The sequence below is a fragment of the Littorina saxatilis genome, unplaced genomic scaffold (assembly GCF_037325665.1).
Source record: "Littorina saxatilis isolate snail1 unplaced genomic scaffold, US_GU_Lsax_2.0 scaffold_502, whole genome shotgun sequence".
NCBI classification, from domain to species: domain Eukaryota; kingdom Metazoa; phylum Mollusca; class Gastropoda; order Littorinimorpha; family Littorinidae; genus Littorina; species Littorina saxatilis.
Genome location: NW_027127226.1, coordinates 50,001 through 75,000, shown reverse-complemented (window position 1 = coordinate 75,000; position 25,000 = coordinate 50,001). Strand labels below are relative to the sequence as shown.

The 25,000-nt window shown below is 44.5% G+C and overlaps 2 protein-coding genes across 5 annotated transcripts in view; one reads left to right on the top strand and one right to left on the bottom strand.

The window, feature by feature from the left end:
- LOC138955694 (leucine-rich repeat-containing protein 71-like) overlaps positions 1-25,000 on the bottom strand; it is a 63,410-nt gene that overhangs the window by 18,327 nt on the left and 20,083 nt on the right. For all 4 annotated transcript variants that reach the window (XM_070327247.1, XM_070327245.1, XM_070327248.1 and 1 more), the window contains 9 exons: positions 24,898-25,000; positions 22,543-22,746; positions 20,642-20,767; positions 18,427-18,502; positions 18,077-18,151; positions 16,073-16,141; positions 14,459-14,618; positions 8,748-8,831; positions 8,054-8,146 (listed from right to left, as the gene is read on the bottom strand). The exon at positions 24,898-25,000 is cut by the window's right edge and continues 10 nt beyond it. In XM_070327247.1, coding sequence (XP_070183348.1) covers positions 8,054-8,146; positions 8,748-8,831; positions 14,459-14,618; positions 16,073-16,141; positions 18,077-18,151; positions 18,427-18,502; positions 20,642-20,767; positions 22,543-22,746; positions 24,898-25,000 — 990 coding nt within the window. The remainder of the gene's footprint in view (positions 1-8,053; positions 8,147-8,747; positions 8,832-14,458; positions 14,619-16,072; positions 16,142-18,076; positions 18,152-18,426; positions 18,503-20,641; positions 20,768-22,542; positions 22,747-24,897) is intronic.
- Positions 1,064-4,645, top strand: LOC138955695 (uncharacterized). The gene is made up of 2 exons (XM_070327250.1): positions 1,064-1,288; positions 2,956-4,645. Exon 2 carries the CDS (start codon positions 2,957-2,959, stop codon positions 3,938-3,940), a length of 984 nt encoding a protein of 327 aa, XP_070183351.1. The 5' UTR covers positions 1,064-1,288; position 2,956; the 3' UTR covers positions 3,941-4,645.

Genomic DNA, 25,000 nt, shown 5'->3' with positions numbered 1-25,000 from the left:
CTTCAAACTAAACTCTTCACTGTGGAAATTGTAGAGATCATAATACTGTCGGAAAGCAAATTAGAAAGCTTCTGCCTCAATAAATCATTTCTAAGAAATGAACATTCGCGGAGATACTAAAAACCACAGAAACTCAAATGTATGGGGAGAAAAAGAAGAAAGGTGGGGGGGGGGGGGGGGGGATGCGAGGGGGGGGGGGGAGCAGAAGGGAGGGGAGAGGGAGAGGGGGGGTCATCACACCTTCCTCTCCAAATAAAACCTTCAAAAGACCTCGACAGTTGAACTCGCTGTAAACAGCTTCAAACTGGCTGCCCTAATCTGCCACTGCAACAACTGCAGAATGACGAAAACAGTTTTGACCACATTAACCCAAGACTATATCGCATAATGCACACACGGTTAGTTGTTCAAATATTTGCCGCACCAATCAGAAGCATGAGGCACAACACTCAATCCCCTAGTCTCCCTTGTCTTTAATACATTTCATAGTGAAAACTTTGAGATTAACTAGATCTTCATGCTGTTTCTTTCTTCACTCTACATCAACCCTGAGTTCCTTGACCTCAACATACCCACTGAAGCCAAGATTAGTTCCAAACATATTCCAAGAACAAACTCACAGTAATCCATGGAAACATAACCTAGCTTCCCTGCATATATATTGACAATTTTTCACCATTAATTCTCAAAGGTTTCTTCCCATAAAATACCCTCTTCCTCATACAGTTTAATATTCACACAGCCTCAAACCAATCCCAACCAAGCAGAAGCTTTTGCTCAAAATTCTCTAAGGTTTTTCAACACTAACGTATAACACGGGCATTGCAAATAGTCTAAAGACCCTCTCCCTCGTAGTCAAACAGATTTTCAAACCACATGAAACCCATTCTCAAGCAAGCAAGAAACCACCGACAAATAATTCTCACGCGCGACTGCAAAGAAGCAAAAGGCTTAAACGCTCACAGTCACAGGATACAACAATGGAAGCTTGCCAGCACAACCCAAGAAGCATGCAGTGATCAAAACTTTGACTGCAGCGTGAAGAATGCCAAAACAGAAGTGATAACAAATGATATTTTTGGGTGTGAAGAGAAGCGAGATTGTGGTGTATAGACGGTGCCAGAGCACAGGTCATATGCATAACTAATGAGCGGAATGCCGTCTTCCCATTGGCCAGCCGGCCCAAGATCAGTCTCTCTGCCATTTCTGCATCTGCGGTAGCCAGTGCCAGACGTCCCAAACAACTGTGCGAAAATTTTCAACGTTTCAAGGATTTTGGAAAGAGAAGGTACACGTACTTTTACCTTTTTTTGTTTTGTTTTGTTGCTTGATTGTCGAGAGGGGCGATTGAGATCGAAACAGCGGTAATAGGCTCGAGTGGGGCCAATTAGTTGTCTGCAAGGAAAGTTTGGAGTTTGGGAAACTGGGAGACAGCGTGGCACCGTAGGCAGAAACATGTGGTTTCACGTTTGCCGGGAGTGACACTCGAAGGAACGAGGGTGATAGCTAGGTAGACGGTGATGGTACAATTAGCTGACAGCCGTCAGTAAAAGTGTTCAGGGAGAAAAGAAGACAGTATCATCTTCTCCTGGCATTAAAATTGGTCCGAGCAGTGGCAACGCGAATCGCTCGGTCACGTGACTAGTTTCTTTGTGAAGAAAGACGGCGGGAGCGAAAATGTTTACAAGTTGTGCGGTGGTCGGGCACTCTTTCACGTGGAGGTTTCAGCGATTTGTGAACACAGATGAGGGGGTGCGGCCAGATTTAGGTTTTGATGGTTTTGAGCAGATATTCGATGGGAGAGGGGGCCGAAAAATAAGCGACGTTGAATCAATGCTAGAACAGAACAGGGCCATTTTCACCCGGAAAAAATGGGGAGTGATAGTGCTAATGGTGGGGGACAATAATATTGTTCCCGGAACGACACCGAATAAAGTGTTTCGTGAGCTGTGGCATCTGTGTGTGAGGGTGCAAACATTGGCAAACTCAGTAGTGGTGGTGTCAGGGATGACACAGAGATACAGTGGCTGGGGGGGTTTCAATGACATAGCCAGGGAGGTGAATAGGCTTCTTCATCAACAGCTGAAAACGGCACACAGGATAGTGGGTTTGTTCCCCCACTACGTGGCTTTCCCTCCAGCAGAGAAGTTTGCTCAGTATCAGAAACATTTTTTAGCAGATGGGATTCATCTGTCAGGGTCGGGGCACATGCTACTGTACAGAGCACTGAGAAAAGTTCTGTTGGACAGTCGGCATATAGACCAATGAGGTAAGAAGGTGTTGTGGTTGTTCAGCGGGTGAGAGGGAAGTGGGGGCTAATAGTGATAGCCGGTATCCTCTCGTGCTGATGGCAGAACCACAATAGGGGTAGATGCAGCACGGACGGGGTACCAAGGTTTATTCCCAGACTGAAGTGGTTGGGTTCTACCGAAGACGCCAGACGCAGAGCTTTGATGCCGGGAGTGGAATAGGATGGGGTATCCTTTCCAGCTTTTGGAGTGACGTCATTGTTGGTTCTGGTTTGGTAGAACCGGTTGTGACTTCATGGGGAATGTGTATTGGTACAGCCCGTGCTGCATGATCAGATTGACAGTGTTTTCTTAGGTGTACTCTCGTGCTGAGGGCAGAACCACAATAGGAGTGTAGATGCAGCACGAACGGGGTACCAAGGTTTATTCCCAGACTGAAGTGGTTGGGTTCTACCGAAGACGCCAGACGCAGAGCTTTGATGCCGGGAGTGGAATAGGAGGGAATATCCTTTCCAGCTTCTGGAGTGACGTCATTGTTGGTTCTGGTTTGGTAGAACCGGTTGTGACTTCATGGGGAATGTTTTATTGGTACAGCCCGTGCTGCATATATATAAAAAAAAAAAAAAAAAAAAAAAAAAAAAAAAAAAAAAAAAAAAAAAAAAAAAAAATAGGCCCCTGATGCTTAGTGGCCTTTGAAATGTTTCAGGATGTCGAAGCGTCCAACCAAGCGACCGGGGCGTCCCTCAAAGCAGCCCCCGAAGAGGTTTCGAGACGAGGAGGCTGAAGGAGAGGACGAAATGGGCGTGAAGGAGTCGCTAACCCAGCTCCTTGCTGAGCAGAAGGCCCTGAGGAAGGAGATTGCGGAGATTCGGGCCGCCAAGACGCCGGCGCCTGAGGCATCGCCCGCAGGATCGACCACCTCTACGGGTGGAAAATCCAACTCAGGCATGGCTGGGCACTCTGGACACTCCGGTGAGCAATCTAACACTAGCGGTACACAGGCGTGGGCAACCGGCAACCAGAAAATGTTGCCCATTGACCTACACGTGCCAAAGACAATAAAGGAAAAGATCTGGAGCGGTGTGGCGGTTAGGTTCGCAATACTCCTGCCCGCGGACCCGAAGGAAATGCTGGAGGAGGACTCGGATGAGGACGATGAAGACAAAAAGAAGAAGAAGAAGAAGAAAGAAAAGAAACTGTTAACCTTCACAGAGTGGGTGAAGGCCTGGAACATTTATATCACTATACTACAGGACAGAGCGAAAGAGGTACACAGGGGCCTGGGTGCCCACTTTGCTCGGGTGTGTACCCTGCATGAGCTGCAGGGCAATTGGCGGGACTATGACTACCGCTACCGGCTCGCAATTGCTGCAGGAGAAAGGGCATGGGGGGACAGCGACGCGGACCTGTTCGCCACCACCCGCTTAGAGCCTGCCACCCAGACCCATGACGGGGGAAAGAAGAAGCCGCAGGGTGGCGCAGGGGGGAAGACTGGAAGTGGAAACCCAGCCAAAGTGGGGGGCTTCTGCTTCCAGTTCAATGAACAGGGATCTTGCAGCCGCCCCAATTGTGGCTTCAAGCACTTTTGCTCGCAGTGTGGGGGGCAACACGCAATCCGAAAATGCAGCGCCAAAGGGCACCCCTTTCGAGCGGGACGGGGGGGAAAAGAAGCAGGAGAAGGAAAGAAATGAAGACTGGGGCACGGGGGCCACGCCAGTGAAGGCGGACAAGCTGGAAAAGTGGCTGGAAGGGTACGATCCACAGAAGAAGCGGGCTTTAATACAGGGATTCAGAGAGGGTTTCCGGGTAGGGTTCACAGGAGCCCCAAATAGTGTAGTTCAGAAGAACCTGAAGTCAGCAGAAGAAATGCCAGAAGTAGTAGAAGCGCACATAAAGAAGGAAATAGAAGAGGGGAGGTTAGTAGGTCCCTTTAGGCATATTCCTTTTACTCAGTTCCAATGTTCTCCAATCGGCTTGGTAGAGAAAAAGATGAAAGGAAAGTATAGGATGATACATCATCTATTTCACCCGAAGGGGGCATCCATAAATGATTTCATAGAGGAAGACATGGCCACAGTGTCATATGCCAATGTGCAAGATGCAGTACAGTTAGTGCAGACAGTAGGAAATACAGCATTTATGGCAAAAACTGATGTGGAGAAAGCTTTTAGGTTGTTGCCTATTCACCCTAGTGACCAAAACCTCTTCGTACTGAGCTGGCAAGGAAGTTTTATGTTGATCTTTCGCTTCAGATGGGTTGTTCTTCGTCTTGTCACTTGTTCGAAGAACTAGGCACGGCTTTGGAGTGGATTGCTGTTCAGAAGTTAGGGATACCATTAGTGCACTACCTGGATGATTTTTTCCTTGCGGCAGTATCGAAGCAGCTAGGCAAAGAATACCTAGACAAATTTCTGGGTTTGTGTGAGGAAATAGGAGTTCCCATGGCACCTGATAAGACGGAGGGCCCAGAGACGAGGTTGACATTCCTGGGAATAGAGATAGACACAATCGAAAGAGAAATTCGGCTGCCGGTGGAAAAACTCACGAAGTGTGCCCAAGAAATACAGAACCTACTACAAAAGAAGAAAGCAACAGTGAAGGAAATTCAGTCGGTCATAGGGTTGCTGAACTTTGCTTGCCAGGCAGTGGTGCCAGGGAGGGCGTTCTTGAGGAGATTGATCGACTTGATTAGAGGCATACGCTCTCAGCTATTCTTCGTGAGGCTGAACCAAGGGGTGAAAGAGGATTTGAAGACTTGGCTAACTTTTCTGCAGTCATTTAACGGGAAGTGCTTTTTTCTCATGAACAAGGAAGTATCCTCAGAAGAGCTGGATTTAGTGACGGATGCATCCGGGGCAGTGGGATACGGGGCTTTGTTCGGTAGGCAGTGGTTTCAGGGTAGGTGGTCCGACTGGTGGCGACTCCAAAATATCACCCTACTGGAATTGTATCCTATCGTTTTGGCTTTGGAGACATGGGCGCTGGCCTTTCAGAACAAATACTTAGTCATTCATACAGATAATTTAGATTTAGTATCCGTAATTACTAAGCAGACATCAAAAGAACCCCTGGTGATGATTCTGGTGAGACAATTGGTCTTGTGCTGTTTACGGAACAATATTGTTGTCCGCAACGGGGCCGTTGTTCCGAGCTATGTCGGGGGCACCCATAACGGCCAGGGAATTCAACGAGCAACTACAGTTGGTTTTCCAATTTTGTGGCCTGCCCAAACAGAACTTCAAATCGCATAGCTTTAGGATTGGGGGTGCCTCCCACATGGCTCGGAACGGGGCATCGGACGCTCAAATCCGTCAGGCGGGCAGATGGTCTTCTAACGCTTTCTTGTCTTACATCAGGGTGCACAACTGGTAGATCAGGTAAAACGTAGGGCTTCTCTCTGTGTGCAGTGCAACAGAAAGGGGGAGGTCAGGCACATGTCTGCGTGCAGTGCAGCAGAACATTAACATGGGATCACAGGTGTGCAGTGCAGCCTGGGATTATAAGAAAGTGTGCAGTGCAACTTTCCGAGAAAGGTCGATTTTGCTTGGTGGCGGTACCTGATGTGAGTCATCAGGTGGTGGCGCGTACCGCCGGATTGGTGGTGAATGACAGACATTATGTATTTAATCGATGTGCTTTAATTGGGCTAAAACACAATGTTTATTGTTTTTTAGAGTTGCCAATATAAGTTTTTTGATGATGGTCTAATGAGCGGATGCAGAAAGCGGTAGATAAAGGGAAGTAACCCGGTGACCAGTCTAGTAAAATTTGACAGCTTGTTGGTGAAGCTGGAAACAAGAACAAAAAACAGTAAGCTAATACATAGTGGACAATGCCATCTATGATGTGTAAGACAATTTTTGTTCTTGGTGAATTTATGCAAATGTACAACCCAATGTATATGATTATGTCAATCATAGTTTTTGTGGAATTTATGAAAATATTCCACTGATTTTGTATGCATTATCTGCGCTGAAAATGAACGACCTGTGGTGTCGACCAATAAACATTTTCAGCGTAAACTGGCAATGAACGTTTCATGTGGTTGTGGTGGTGACTGTGGCGCTGGCTGGCGCTGGCTGATTGTCCGGTTTCGGAAAACTTTTTATCTTAAATTCTTGTCTATCCTCGCACATCTGAACATGCAAAAATGATTTTATGCACAGCATAAATGATATTTTTGGGTGTGAAGAGAAGCGAGATTGTGGTGTATAGACGGTGCCAGAGCACAGGTCATATGCATAACTAATGAGCGGAATGCCGTCTTCCCATTGGCCAGCCGGCCCAAGATCAGTCTCTCTGCCATTTCTGCATCTGCGGTAGCCAGTGCCAGACGTCCCAAACAACTGTGCGAAAATTTTCAACCCCACCGCCATCCCCTTACTCCACCATAACGTAGTTGTGTGGGCGCGTACCGCCGGATTGGTGGTGAATGACAGACATTATGTATTTAATCGATGTGCTTTAATTGGGCTAAAACACAATGTTTATTGTTTTTTAGAGTTGCCAATATAAGTTTTTTGATGATGGTCTAATGAGCGGATGCAGAAAGCGGTAGATAAAGGGAAGTAACCCGGTGACCAGTCTAGTAAAATTTGACAGCTTGTTGGTGAAGCTGGAAACAAGAACAAAAAACAGTAAGCTAATACATAGTGGACAATGCCATCTATGATGTGTAAGACAATTTTTGTTCTTGGTGAATTTATGCAAATGTACAACCCAATGTATATGATTATGTCAATCATAGTTTTTGTGGAATTTATGAAAATATTCCACTGATTTTGTATGCATTATCTGCGCTGAAAATGAACGACCTGTGGTGTCGACCAATAAACATTTTCAGCGTAAACTGGCAATGAACGTTTCATGTGGTTGTGGTGGTGACTGTGGCGCTGGCTGGCGCTGGCTGATTGTCCGGTTTCGGAAAACTTTTTATCTTAAATTCTTGTCTATCCTCGCACATCTGAACATGCAAAAATGATTTTATGCACAGCATAAATATATTCATGGACGTTATACCTCACTTATCACCCCCAGGGAAACCCCCTTGCTTCCTAGCAGAGAGTGCGATTCATAGTCATCCTCCTGTGCAACAATTCATTCCCAAAGATATACAAAACAAACTTCTATTTGCACGAGGACTGGTACGCAAAATCCACAGACATGCGTTCGTTTATACCACAGTATGATGCCATAAACATAAAATCCCACTTGTTTATCCTTACCAGAGTAACCAAAATAAACAGTTCCAACAACTAAAGATCCAACAAATCCAGTGTAAGAACAACTTCTACTGTAAAACTATATAAGACAAAGAGACAATATCACACCTCACCACTAACTTCTGACGGTAATGTTACACCCTCACTTGTAGCCAGTTAATAGACATGTAGTTAATGACAAGAAACTATTTTCTGAAATAATTTATAAATGACTCTTCCTAAAAAGGCCAAACAACAGTCAGCTCTCTCAAGTTAGAATAGATAAAATAAGCTAAACACTGGACCCATAGCGGGAAGGCTCATTCACTAGAACAGTCAAATCCTCTGCTGAATGCAGTCTGGTTCAACCAACAATCCATCAGTGAATAGTCTAAGTATGAACAGGACAGACGGCTAATTGAAATTTTATCGACAACGACCAAAAACTGTAATAGACAGGACCTATGTCCTACTGTTCACAACATACCAAGCGTTCTCGTCACAACAGTTAATCATTTTTTCTACAACTTAAGGCAAAAGTGTGTGATGCAAAACATGCAGTGAAGCCAAAGCGGTTTTCGTCCAGAAAGATGGCCGACTTACCGATTTGCCGAACCTGTCGGGTGACCCCTTGTCCGACAGCTGACGTCGACGCTCTACGACTTCGTCATGAGACAGAGGGAAGCGAGACAAAGCCTGGAACAAAAAGTTGAGAAATATCAGGGATAACAATTGTCTAGAACAAGTTTGATGCCTTTCCTTCTTCTTTTCGTTCATGGGCTGAAACTCCCACGTTCACTCTTGTTTTTGCGTGAGTGGATTTTTACGTGCATGGCTGTTTTTACCCCGTCATTCAGTCAGCATACGCCTATTTCTATAACCCACGGAACATCTGACATGGGTTACATGATCATTTCAGTGCGCATTTGGTCTTGTGCTTGCGTGTACACATGAAGGGGATAAGGCACTAGCAGGTCTGCACATAAGTTGACCTGGGAGCTAGATCCGAAAAATGTCCACCCTTACCCCACCAGACGGCCGCGGCAGGGATTCGAACTCTCGACCTTCCGATTAGGAGGCCGCTACGCCATTGCGCCCGTCATTTTCTAGAACAAGTTTGATGCCTTTTCTTATTCATACAGTGGAACTAATAATATTCATACAGTGGAACTAATAATATTCACACAGTGGAACTAATAATATTCATACAGTTTGCTAGGGATTATACAGTATTTGTATGCAGGCAAAAAGAGTTACATGCCTTGAAAGTTGAAATAAGAAATAAGAAGAAACAAACCTCTGCTATCTTGGTGGCACCTTTGTCCCCTATCTTGTTGGAGTTTAGTGACAGAGACAGTAGACTTCTGTTCATCTTGAGACCCTTTATGAAATAAAACATTTTTACATGAATACAAATCTTTACTGACACATATATATGAAGTTCAACACTGATGAAGCAGTAATCATGGCAGGATTACGGTTGGGCAAGGAAAGGTTAAATGTGCTGCAATTGGCAGCCTAATCTTTATGTATACACACATGCATGTACGTGCAGTCACAATTGTTAAACAAATACACACACACACACACACACACACACACAGTCACAAAGCACACACACACAGTCACAAAACACACACACACAGTCACAAAGCACACACACACAGTCACAAAACACACACACACAGTCACAAAGCACACACACACAGTCACAAAGCACACACACACAGTCACAAAGCACACACACAGTCACAAAGCACACACACACACAGTCACAAAACACACACACACAGTCACAAAGCACACACACACAGTCACAAAGCACACACACACAGTCACAAAGCACACACACAGTCACAAAGCACACACACAGTCACACACACACAGTCACAAAGCACACACACACACAGTCACAAAGCACACACACACAGTCACAAAGCACACACACACAGTCACAAAGCACACACACACAGTCACAAAGCACACACACAGTCACAAAGCACACACACACAGTCACAAAACACACACACACAGTCACAAAGCACACACACACAGTCACACACACACACAGTCACAAAACACACACACACAGTCACAAAGCACACACACACAGTCACAAAGCACACACACACAGTCACAAAGCACACACACACAGTCACAAAGCACACACACACAGTCACAAAGCACACACACACAGTCACAAAGCACACACACACAGTCACACACACACACAGTCACAAAGCACACACACACAGTCACAAAGCACACACACACAGTCACAAAGCACACACACACAGTCACAAAACACACACACACAGTCACAAAGCACACACACACAGTCACAAAGCACACACACAGTCACAAAGCACACACACACAGTCACACACACACACACACAGTCACAAAACACACACACACAGTCACACACACACACACACAGTCACAAAGCACACACACACAGTCACACACACACACACACAGTCACAAAACACACACACACAGTCACAAAACACACACACACAGTCACACACACACACAGTCACAAAACACACACACACAGTCACACACACACACAGTCACAAAACACACACACAGTCACAAAGCACACACACACAGTCACAAAGCACACACACACAGTCACACACACACACAGTCACACACACACACAGTCACAAAGCACACACACACAGTCACAAAGCACACACACAGTCACAAAGCACACACACAGTCACAAAGCACACACACACAGTCACAAAGCACACACACACAGTCACACACACACACAGTCACAAAGCACACACACACAGTCACAAAGCACACACACACAGTCACACACACACACAGTCACACACACACACAGTCACAAAGCACACACACAGTCACAAAGCACACACACACAGTCACAAAGCACACACACACAGTCACAAAGCACACACACAGTCACACACACACACAGTCACAAAGCACACACACACAGTCACAAAGCACACACACACAGTCAAAAACACACACACACAGTCACAAAGCACACACACACAGTCACAAAACACACACACACAGTCACAAAACACACACACACAGTCACAAAACACACACACACAGTCACAAAGCACACACACACAGTCACAAAACACACACACACAGTCACACACACACACACAGTCACACACACACACAGTCACAAACACACACACACAGTCACAAAACACACACACACAGTCACAAAGCACACACACACAGTCACAAACACACACACACAGCACACACACACAGTCACAAAACACACACACACAGTCACAAAGCACACACACACAGTCACACACACACACAGTCACAAAACACACACACAGACACACACACACACACAGTCACAAAGCACACACACACAGTCACACACACACACAGTCACAAAGCACACACACACAGTCACAAAACACACACACACAGTCACAAAGCACACACACACAGTCACACACACACACAGTCACAAAGCACACACACACAGTCACAAAGCACACACACACAGTCACAAAACACACACACACAGTCACAAAGCACACACACACAGTCACACACACACACAGTCACAAAGCACACACACACAGTCACAAAACACACACACACAGTCACAAAACACACACACACAGTCACAAAACACACACACACAGTCACAAAACACACACACACAGTCACAAAACACACACACACAGTCACAAAACACACACACACAGTCACAAAGCACACACACAGTCACACACACACACAGTCACACACACACACAGTCACACACACACACACAGTCACAAAGCACACACACACAGTCACACACACACACAGTCACAAAGCACACACACAGTCACAAAGCACACACACACACAGTCACACACACACACAGTCACAAAACACACACACACAGTCACACACACACACACAGTCACAAAACACACACACACAGTCACACACACACACAGTCACAAAGCACACACACAGTCACACACACACACAGTCACAAAGCACACACACAGTCACACACACACACAGTCACAAAGCACACACACAGTCACACACACACACAGTCACACACACACACAGTCACAAAGCACACACACAGTCACACACACACACAGTCACAAAGCACACACACAGTCACAAAGCACACACAGTCACACACACACACACAGTCACAAAGCACACACAGTCACACACACACACACAGTCACACACACACACAGTCACAAAGCACACACACACAGTCACACACACACACAGTCACAAAGCACACACACAGTCACAAAGCACACACACACAGTCACAAAGCACACACACACAGTCACAAAACACACACACACAGTCACACACACACACACAGTCACAAAACACACACACACAGTCACACACACACACAGTCACAAAGCACACACACAGTCACACACACACACAGTCACAAAGCACACACACACAGTCACAAAACACACACACAGTCACACACACACACACAGTCACAAAACACACACACACAGTCACACACACACACAGTCACAAAGCACACACACAGTCACAAAGCACACACAGTCACACACACACACACAGTCACACACACACACAGTCACACACACACACAGTCACACACACACACAGTCACACACACACACAGTCACACACACACACAGTCACAAAGCACACACACAGTCACAAAGCACACACAGTCACACACACACACAGTCACACACACACACAGTCACACACACACACACAGTCACACACACACACAGTCACAAAGCACACACACACAGTCACACACACACACAGTCACAAAGCACACACACAGTCACAAAGCACACACACACAGTCACAAAGCACACACACACAGTCACAAAACACACACACACAGTCACACACACACACACAGTCACAAAACACACACACACAGTCACACACACACACAGTCACAAAGCACACACACACAGTCACACACACACACAGTCACAAAGCACACACACAGTCACAAAGCACACACACACACAGTCACAAAGCACACACACAGTCACAAAACACACACACACAGTCACAAAGCACACACACACAGTCACAAAGCACACACACACAGTCACACACACACACAGTCACACACACACACAGTCACACACACACACAGTCACACACACACACAGTCACAAAGCACACACACACAGTCACACACACACACAGTCACAAAGCACACACACAGTCACAAAGCACACACACACACAGTCACAAAGCACACACACAGTCACAAAACACACACACACAGTCACAAAGCACACACACACAGTCACAAAGCACACACACACAGTCACACACACACACAGTCACACACACACACAGTCACACACACACACAGTCACACACACACACAGTCACAAAGCACACACACACAGTCACAAAGCACACACACACAGTCACACACACACACACAGTCACAAAGCACACACACACACAGTCACACACACACACACAGTCACACACACACACACAGTCACAAAGCACACACACACAGTCACACACACACACAGTCACAAAGCACACACACAGTCACACACACACACACACAGTCACAAAGCACACACACACAGTCACAAAACACACACACACAGTCACAAAGCACACACACACAGTCACAAAACACACACACACAGTCACAAAGCACACACACACAGTCACAAAGCACACACACACAGTCACAAAAACACACACTGACACAGTCACAAAAACACACAAACACACACACACAGTCACAAAGCACACACACACAGTCACAAAACACACACACACAGTCACAAAGCACACACACACAGTCACAAAGCACACACACACAGTCACAAAACACACACACACAGTCACACACACACACAGTCACAAAGCACACACACACACAGTCACAAAGCACACACACACAGTCACACACACACACAGTCACAAAGCACACACACAGTCACAAAACACACACACACAGTCACAAAACACACACACACAGTCACAAAGCACACACACACAGTCACAAAGCACACACACACAGTCACACACACACACAGTCACAAAACACACACACACAGTCACAAAGCACACACACAGTCACAAAGCACACACACACAGTCACACACACACACACAGTCACAAAGCACACACACACAGTCACACACACACACACAGTCACAAAGCACACACACACAGTCACACACACACACAGTCACAAAGCACACACACACAGTCACACACACACACACAGTCACACACACACACAGTCACAAAGCACACACACACAGTCACACACACACACAGTCACACACACACACACAGTCACACACACACACAGTCACAAAGCACACACACACAGTCACAAAGCACACACACACAGTCACAAAGCACACACACAGTCACAAAGCACACACACACAGTCACACACACACACAGTCACAAAGCACACACACACAGTCACAAAGCACACACACACAGTCACAAAACACACACACACAGTCACAAAACACACACACACAGTCACAAAGCACACACACACAGTCACAAAGCACACACACACAGTCACAAAACACACACACACAGTCACAAAGCACACACACACAGTCACAAAGCACACACACACAGTCACAAAGCACACACACACAGTCACAAAGCACACACACACACACACACACACACACACACACACACACAGTCACAAAACACACACACACAGTCACAAAGCACACACACACACAGTCACAAAACACACACACACAGTCACAAAACACACACACACACAGTCACAAAACACACACACACACAGTCACAAAACACACACTCACAGTCACAAAAAAACACCCAAACACACATAAAAGTGATGCAATTTTCTTGGTTTGTTTGTTCATTTTCTGATCAATTGGTAGATCAGTTGATTGACTATAATTACTTGATTAATTAATCCATTAATTTTCGAAATCAAAAGGCTAATTAATGAATTTGTTTCCCACTCACCCTGGCGATATATTCGGCGCCTTCATCGTCGATGTGATTTCCAGACAGGTTGAGAGATAGAAGCTTGGTGTTGGCAGCTTTGGCCGTGCCCAGAGCCATCCCAATGCCCTGTGCCCCCTTCTTTGTAATAGCACAGTACCGCAGAGACAGATTCTGGATCCTGTTGTTGGTGGAAAATAAGCAGAAGTCAGAAAGAAAAAAGAAATAAAGAAAGAAAATTTCATAACAGTCAGTAAACGTTCCACAGTCAAGTATTTGTTATCTAGAAACAAAATAGGTAGAACATTGGAACATTGCATAAGCCGGATATAAAGGAATAATTTTATGCAGTACTGAAACGTTTTATATATGAACCTTTTGTGTTTGTTTGTTTGTTTGCTGAACGCCCAGCCGACCACGAAGGGCCATATCAGGGCGGTGCTGCTCTGACATATAACGTGCCACACACAAGACAGAAGTCGCAGCACAGGCTTCATGTCTCACCCAGTCACATCATTCTGACACCGGACCAACCAGTCCTAGCACTAACCCCATAATGCCAGACGCCAGGCGGAGCAGCCACTAGATTGCCAATTTTAAAGTCTCAGGTATGACCCGGCCGGGGTTTGAACCCACGACCTCCCGATCACGGGGCGGACGCCTTACCACTAGGCCAACCGTGCCGGTTTATAATAATATGAACCTAATTTTGTTGAGGGATAACAAGTATGCTAATAAGTATCATAATTATTCAGTCGTGAACTTTTAGATATGTCTTTGCCCTTCAATAATTTTTCTCATTTGCTCCCTGCCCGATTGGATTGGATGGATTGGATAAGATTTACAGTCCAGTGAGGTTACCCTCATGGAAATTCGGGCTGCTTTCTCCCCGGGGAAAGCGAGCTGCCATACATACGGCGCTACCCATATATTTTTTTTCCTGCATGCGTGTATTCATGTTTCCTGAGACTTAATGCCGTGTGAGATGGAATTTTTTTTTTACTTTATTCCAAGTCCCACGGGTATTTGATGGACATTTTTATCTATGCCTATACAATTTTGCCAGGAAAGACCCTTTTGTCAATCGTGGGATCTTTAACGTGCACACCCCAATGTAGTGTACACGAAGGGACCTCGGTTTTTCGTCTCATCCGAAAGACTAGCACTTGAACCCACCACCTAGGTTAGGAAAGGGGGGAGAAAATTGCGGCCTGACCCAGGCCTGAACACGCAACCTCTCGCTTCCGAGCGCAAGTGCGTGGCCACTCGGCCACCCAGTCCCTGGATTGATTCCATGACAAGCAAGGGTATTCACTCTTTCACAACCCATGCAAACCCAAAAGAGTGGGATTCCCTGTAGGTGGAGTTCCTGTAGGTGGATTTCCTGTATACAGGGAATACCACAGGGTGTAGTTCGCTTCGCTAATATCGCTGAAAGTCACGTGATGCTAGCGACATCGGTCGAATTTGATGTTTTTCGATCTTTTTGATACTTCTTAGAAATTCGAGTATGGTTTGCAAGGTTTATTGAAGAACTCCACCCTGTATACAGGGAATCCCCCTACAGGGATTCCACCGACAGGGAATCCCACTCTTTTGGTCGACATAGACCCCATCAGCATTACTAAGACTCACGTGCTGTCATGCCCGATCAAGCTGGAGAAGTTTTCCTCCTCCACAGTGTTGCCGTCCAATATGACATTCCTGGAAATACAAGTATGCAAAACGATTAACCCTTACACTGGTGCAATTCTGTAACACGTCACATGTTACATAGCCACTGGTGAATTAACAGAGAGAAAAATAAAGAAAAACGGTCATATAGGTTTTCGCATCCATGGGAGGTAATCGGAACCGACCAAACAGACTGAGCCAGTAGTGCGACATATGTCGTGACAACCAGGTGACAGTATAAGTAAAGTAGCGCGACATATGTCGCGACAACCGGCCTAAGGGTTAATACAGTGGTACCTGTGATGAAAAGACACCCCGAGGTAACACAGTCAAATAGGTCTTTAATGATCACCCATGCGACCAACCAAAAGACGTCATTGGAAACACTTGATCGCAATGATAACAAGTCGCGTAAGGCGAAATTACTACATTTAGTCAAGCTGTGGAACTCACAGAATGAAACTGAACGTAGTCCGCCGCTAGTGCAAAAGGCAGTGAATGTGACGGGCCTGTTTGGCGCGGTAGCGATTGCGCTGTGCTTCATAGCACGCTTTACTGTACCTCTCTTCGTTTTAACTTTCTGAGCGTGTTTTTAATCCAAACATATCATATCTATATGTTTTTGGAATCAGGAACTGACAAGGAATAAGATGAAATAGTTTTTAAAACGATTTTGGAAATTTAATTTTGATCATAATTTTTATATTTTTAATTTTTAGAGCTTGTTTTTAATCCAAATATAACATATGTATAGGTTTTTGGAATCAGAAAATGACGAAAAATAAGATGAAATTGTTTTTGGATCGTTTAATAAAAAAATAATTTTAATTACAAGTTTCCGATTTTTAATGACCAAACTCACTGATTAGTTTTTATGCCACCAAGCTGAAATGCAATACAAAACCCCGGCCTTCGTCGAAGATTGCTTTGCCAAAATTTGAATCAATTTAATTGAAAAATGAGGGTGTGACAGTGCCGCCTCAACTTTTACAAAAAGCCGGATATGACGTCATCAAAGGTATTTATCGAAAAAATGAAAAAAATGTCCGGGGATATCATACCCAGGAACTCTCATGTCAAATTTCATAAAGATCGGCCCAGTAGTTTAGTCTGAATCGCTCTACACACACACACAGACACACAGACACACACACACACACACACACACACACATACACCACGACCCTCGTCTCGATTCCCCCCTCTATGTTAAAACATTTAGTCAAAACTTGACTAAATGTAAAAAGGTGAATAATATTTATAAAACAATATTTAAAAAACTCATCGGGGATGCTTTTGGATGGTTGTTACTGAGAGAGGCACTCGCCAGGGCAACTCCCATGAAATCGTAGTCCTTGCTTGTTGAGATTTTCTGTTCATAACCTGTGTAAATTAACCTCCATTTTGAGACTCCGTCCTTTTAAAACTCGATGTTGTACTGATTTTTGGAGATCTTAAAAGAGGGGTTCCTCTGTACACAGCTTCCTTCAAGGATACACGATCACTTACTTGAGGTTGACACATTCCTCTGTACACAGCTTCCTTCAAGGATACACGATCACTTACTTGAGGTTGACACATTCCTCTGTACACAGCTTCCTTCAAGGATACACGATCACTTACTTGAGGTTGACACATTCCTCTGTGCACAGCTTCCTTCAAGGATACACGATCACTTACTTGAGGTTGACACATTCCTCTGTACACAGCTTCCTTCAAGGATACACGATCACTTACTTGAGGTTGACACATTCCTCTGTACACAGCTTCCTTCAAGGATACACGATCACTTACTTGAGGTTGACACATTCCTCTGTACACAGCTTCCTTCAAGGATACACGATCACTTACTTGAGGTTGACACATTCCTCTGTACACAGCTTCCTTCAAGGATACACGATCACTTACTTGAGGTTGACACATTCCTCTGTACACAGCTTCCTTCAAGGATACACGATCACTTACTTGAGGTTGACACAGAGGTGTAGGAAAGACGCCATGAGTTGTAGAGTTTCTCCGTTCAGTCCCACTCCCCACAAGCTGCAAACAAACAAGACATCATTTGCATAAGATTTTATTTCAACGATGTGAGCGGTACTCTAGGACATTGCTTGGCTTGAGTACATTCAAAACAAAAATACAGGTGCTGATCACCGAACTACACACAAACACACACACACACACACACACACACACACACACACACACACACACACACACACACACACACACACACACACTCTATATACAATACAAGCACTATACAAAACATTCAATCAAAACAAGATATATGTATATATATATTCAAGTCTTACTTGAGTGTGTGAAGCTTGTCCATAGCAGGCCAGCACATCTGGAAAATCCCCATCATAGCCATGTCAATCTTCCAGCCTGAAAAGAGAAAGCAGGCTAAGTTTCAGGTGTGACCGGAACAACTGCACACGTCCCACAGGGAAGGCCAAATTGTGCACCCGATTTCCAGGGGAGAGTAAAAAATCCCCCGGGCTAGTAGAAACCGCCTGGCAACTCGCCCGACTGGTCAGTACAAATTCTAATCAAATGTGATTTTGTTTGTTGTCATATCGAGTTTTAAAGCCATAACACCGCAGATGCAGTAACTGTGGTGTGTACTGGGCCAGCAACATTTCTGGTTGGCTAGTGACTTTCTTGAAGTTACTCTCCCTGCTGGCGAGTTAAAATGAGTTAAAATGTTGATATTTGGCCATCCCTGTCCCATGTCAACATCTGCAAGAATGCCCGCTGCAGGAAGAAACAAGTCGCGTAAAGGCGAAAATACAATATTTAGTCAAGTAGCTGCCATTTTTCAGCAAGACCGTATACTCGTAGCATCGTCAGTCCACCGCTCATGGCAAAGGCAGTGAAATTGACAAGAAGAGCGGGGTAGTAGTTGCGCTAAGAAGGATAGCACGCTTTTCTGTACCTCTCTTTGTTTTAACTTTCTGAGCGTGTTTTTAATCCAAACATATCATATCTATATGTTTTTGGAATCAGGAACCGACAAGGAATAAGATGAAAGTGTTTTTAAATTGATTTGGACAATTTAATTTTGATAATAATTTTTATATATTTAATTTTCAGAGCTTGTTTTTAATCCGAATATAACATATTTATATGTTTTTGGAATCAGCAAATGATGGAGAATAAGATAAACGTAAATTTGGATCGTTTTATAAATTTTTATTTTTTTTTACAATTTTCAGATTTTTAATGACCAAAGTCATTAATTAATTTTTAAGCCACCAAGCTGAAATGCAATACCGAACCCCGGGCTTCGTCGAAGATTACTTGACCAAAATTTCAACCAATTTGGTTGAAAAATGAGGGCGTGACAGTGCCGCCTCAACTTTCACGAAAAGCCGGATATGACGTCATCAAAGACATTTATCAAAAAAATGAAAAAAACGTTCGGGGATTTCATACCTAGGAACTCTCATGTCAAATTTCATAAAGATCGGTCCAGTAGTTTAGTCTGAATCGCTCTACACACACACACACACACACACACACACACGCACGCACGCATGCACGCACATACACCACGACCCTCGTTTCGATTCCCCCTCGATGTTAAAATATTTAGTCAAAACTTGACTAAATATAAAAAGAAGCACAGCTTGGCCTGATGAGACCCCCCTGCAGGAGAAGCTGTTTGGCGACCGTGCGGCCCTAAAGAAGACGGCGGAATTCGTACGTGCTACAGGAATTACTGTCCAAAGGGAGCGAAAAAGAGAAGAGAAGAAGACTGCAAACATTACTGAAATGTTCTATTCTAGTTGATTTTACTGATCGATTGTTTGATTAATTGATTCCCTGAATAAGGTTTTTCAGAGCTACTAATATTAATGTATTTATCTTTACACCCTGCTACTCCTAGACCATGAGCAATAAGAAAGGAGGGGGGGGGGGGGGTAATGCACAAACAAACAAACGCTCGGATGCATGCAGGAACAAACACACAAACCGGCGAAAGAACAAACACTTGAATCTATAGTTTACAACAGGAGAGCATTAAGTAAGCGTCTTCCATCAACTTGAACTCATACCAAAACTCAACGATCGGACTGTAACTTTCTGTACAGAGTGCGTTCAGTGAATTTGGTTTTGACTGGTTGGCATAAGAAAGTGACTGGTTTCTGTGAGTTAGAGCAGACAGACTCCTATCGTTCCAAAAAAAGGTACTAAATGAAGAAGAAGAAAAAACCAAGAAAGATTAGTACCGTACTTGTAAAAAATCAACAACTTGGTTTGGAAAATGCAGGGCTTGAAATCAAATCGTAGAAGTTGAAAAAGGATAAAAATATGGCATGCGGACTATCGACGTGGTGACACAAAGCAAACATGCTCCTCTACAGGGGGTGATCTGAGGTCAAGCCACCACAGATATTTTTAAAATTCAGAGCCAAATGAATGCTATTTGGTGCATTTTGGGCAAAACTTTGAATAGTGAAAATCTCCCGAAAGAAGGAAGATCTTAGGCGCTGAAAATGGCTAGCACTAGCAGTGGTGTACCTCTGACGTAGACTTCAGTGACAGTGTCTCCCTTGTCCGGATGGTCCATTTCAACCTGAACGCTCGGCTTGAAGTAATCAAACTTCTCCTTCATCGTGTACGTCTTAGGCGGGGGCTCTATCAACTCTGAAGAAAAGATTAAGAAACCATGGTTATCAGTTCATCAAATACTGCAGGGAAATCAATCTCACACAATCCAATCCTTATCGATATCCGACACATACACAGTCTAGCGGTAACCGTACGATTCATTCTCTTGTGATTACAATTTTTTGAAATTCTTTAACTGACACAACGTTTTATGTGACGACATGCTTCGCTTTATGACGTCTTCTCGAACTTTATTTGCTTATGGCGTCAGAGATGTCACTTTTGAATATAGGGCTAAGAAGAGAAGTCTTGGTTTGTTTATAGTAATTGATCTTTGTCATTAGTAGAAAGAATGCATCAAAATGTGATCATTTGCACATTATACTTTCTCTTTTATGATCTGCATGACTGTATTGATCACAGCAGAACCTGTGGCGACACGACACACCAAAATAAACTTTCTCTTCATGCCAGGTGCCATCGAGCAGCAGACAACTGATTACAGTTTGTTTGTTTGCTTGCTTAACGCCCAGCCGACCACGAAAGGCCATATCAGGGCGGTGCTGCTTTGACATATAACGTGCGCCACACACAAGACAGAAGTCGCAGCACAGGCTTCATGTCTCACCCAGTCATGATTATTCTGACACCGGACCAACCAGTCCTAGCACTAACCCCATAATGCCAGACGCCAGGCGGAGCAGCCACTAGATTGCCAATTTTAAAGTCTCAGGTATGACCCGGCCGGGGTTCGAACCCACGACCTCCCGATCACGGGGCGGACGCCTTACCACTAGGCCACCCGTGCCGGTTCTGATTACAGTGAAACCCCATTTTAAGACTTCCTCCCTTTTAAGACCTTATTTTTTCAGATTTTCTGTTCATAACTTCTGTAAATTTGCCGCCATTGTAAGACCCCCTTCTTTTTCTTAATTTCCTAATTTTCTCAGACTTTTGGAGGTCATGAAAAGGGGCTCCACTGCTTGCTATTCTAGTTTTTTTTTAAAGAATTTTTAGAAAGAGAAAAAGTAACAATCAATCAATCAATATGAGGCTCATATCGCGCGTATTCCGTGGGTACAGTTCTAAGCGCAGGGATTTATTTATTTTTTTAATTTTTATTTTATGTAATTTATATCGCACACATATTCAAGGCACAGGGATTTATTTATGCCGTGCGAGATGGAATTTTTTATACAATACATCACGCATTCACATCGGCCAGCAGATCGCAGCCATTTCGGCGCATATCCTACTTTTCACGGCCTATTATTCCAAGTCACACGGGTATTTTGGTGGACATTTTTATCTATGCCTATACAATTTTGCCAGGAAAGACCCCTTTGTCAATCGTGGGATCTTTAACGTGCATACTCCAATGTAGTGTACACGAAGGGACCTCGGTTTTTCGTCTCATCCGAAAGACTAGCACTTGAACCCACCACCTAGGTTAGGAAAGGGGGGAGAAAATTGCTAATGCCCTGACCCAGGGTCGAACTCGCAACCTCTCGCTTCTGAGCGCAAGTGCGTTACCACTCGGCCACCCAGTCCCAACAAAGAAGAGAACAAAAACAACCACCAGTCATCACACCTCTAATTGATAGCTAAATTACAACAGTCTGACTGTATAACCATTTACTTTCTACAAAAATACAAATAAAACTGATTCACATCCATTACTGGGGTAGCGCTGACTCTGAGTGATTTGTGTCGGTAGACATACGACAACACCTACTTTGCGCAGGGATATATGACTAAAGTTTGCTATAATCACGACCCTTGCATCATCAACAAGAAACACTTCAACAAACCTCCATCTTCATTAAGTTCCGGCTCCGGCTCTGGCTCATGAGCTGCCTGCTTTCCCTTGGAGCCGCCCTTATCGGGCTTGGAGTCATGTGCGACGGATGCAGGGGGTCGAGGTCGCAGGACTACAGGGGGGATAACTGCAAGGTTGATGCGTCGACACATCTCCGTAAAGTCATTCTGGAAGTTGCCTGTGCACTTGTGGGGTTCTGGTAAACAGAGTGACGGAAATCATAAATAGTAAATAGCTCAGTCGGTAGCAGTGTTGTCACTATCGGCGTGGGTTCGATCCCCACGTTTGCCAAGGGATTTATTTCCCAGAGTCAACTTTGTGCAGACTCTCCGCCGTGGCCGAACACCCCTCATGTGCATGCATGCACACTGTAAAGAACCCAAGTTCACAGCGAAAGTCTCAGGGCTTGGAAACATGAATACACACATGCAGGAAAAAAGAAATAAAATATGGGTACGTAGCTCCGTATGGTATGGCAGCTCACTTTCCCCAGGGAGAAGGCAGCCCTAATTTCTATGAGGGTAACCTCACATGACTATATAAAATCTCATCTTTAATATCCTTAAACAGAGATCGCATTAGCCAGAAATGACCTTGAGGTTACCGGTAAAATAAAATCTCAAAATACTGCAAATTAATCTGCAACTGGTTCTTCAGACTGGCTGATATTTCCTTTGACCCGTCCTCGGGTTGAATGTCGATCTATGCGTGCAAGCATGAGACTGCAATTTCAATGCAGACATGTGCATGGTTCTTGCAGGTTAACGCACATAATTATGTAAATTGTAATTGTTTACAGATGTTGGTTTTGAAACAGCATCATAAAATCCTAAACTTACACATAGTCTAAAAACAGCATCACCAGTATTTATATATATATATACGACTAGTGTCTGTCTGTCTGTCTGTTCGCGATGCACGGCCAAAGTTCTCGGTGGATCTTTTTCAAATTTGGACACCGTATTCAGCTACACCCCGGACACAACCTCATCGATGAGATATTTCAACACGTGCTCTCAGCGCGCAGCGCTGTGCGCGCTGAACCGATTTGTTGTTGTTGTTGTTGTCGGGATCCACTACCAGTAACTCTTCCTTATCTTCTCCAGTGTTTTCAGCTGCGATTATCTCCCTTCCTCCGTGGGGCGTCAATCCATATTCCCGTTACTACGTTACTATTTTTAGAAGGTCACTGCACATTACTATTTTTAGAAGGTCTCCAGTGTTTTGCGCGTTTATCTCCTTTCCTTCGTGCGCCGGCGGAGCCGGCGTACACCCGGCAGAGCCGGGTCCCAGGCGCAGCCTGGTATTCGGCTCTACTTCTTCCCGGCAAAGCCGGTACCCGGCGAAGCGGGTAATCATCTAGTTTAAATATATACAAATAAAAATGATAACAGAAATTTAGTGCATCCAGGGACCTGCGCTATTATTATTACTATATTAGTTTCTGGCAACCATTTTTCTAACTGCTCCTAGCACGTGCAGTATGCAATGTGATGCATAGTTTATGGAGCCAGTATAGTATATAGTATATAGTATATAGTATCAAAAGTATGCACAATAACAGAAACTTAAATTAGTGTATCTCAGGATCCACTCTTTTCAGGTTTAGTGCATCACGGGACCCTCTTCATGATTTTCATGTAATTTTTTCTTTTGGCATCTAGTGTGTACAGTACACAAGAATGGCTAGCTGCCAGCCTCTCGCTAAGCAAGACAGTAACTGAGTAAGAGTGAATATGTAACGGTTGGATGGATGGCTAGCTATGCAAGAATTTAACACCATTGGTTGATACTGAAAAGGTCGTCTGCACTGGTAGTTAAACAACCATGAAGAGCCAGTGAATTAGATTGGCAGCAGTGCGGCGGCCAATTTTTCCAGCGTAGCAAATTAAGCACCTCCACAGGCATGCTTGCCTTTTCTTGCCAAATCCTAGCATTCCTCACGGCGAAATTTGCCCAAGAAACGCTACTTAAATTCCTCGCCCCACCGGCAAATTCTGGCGTCAAAGATACAGGGGACTGCAGGTAAGGCCAAAAAAAAAAAAAAATAGGTGTGGTTATGGTAACATAGCCAAAAAAATAGGGTAGGAAAGTAGGCAATCACTTTTTTGTTTTTTTTTTACTTTTTTTTCTAATGTGTACAAATTAAACCTACTTGACAGGAAATAAGTGTGCGACTCGGGCGCTTTCGCTTTCATTGCGTTTTCTGCACTCGTTTTCTTGTGTTTTTGTTTGTTTTTTTGGACAAATGTAATAAAAAGTTATAGGGTCGGCCCCTAAAAATAGGGTAGGTCGGGTTACCGTAACCACACCTAATTTTTCTTTAGGCCTAATCTAATGAGCTTACCTGGTGTTTTGTTTGGGTCATCGTCAGTGGTGTATTGACTGGCAGAGGAGTGGTTCTTGTCCTTGGAAAGCGCCTTTTCCACCTTCTTACCCATTCTCACTTT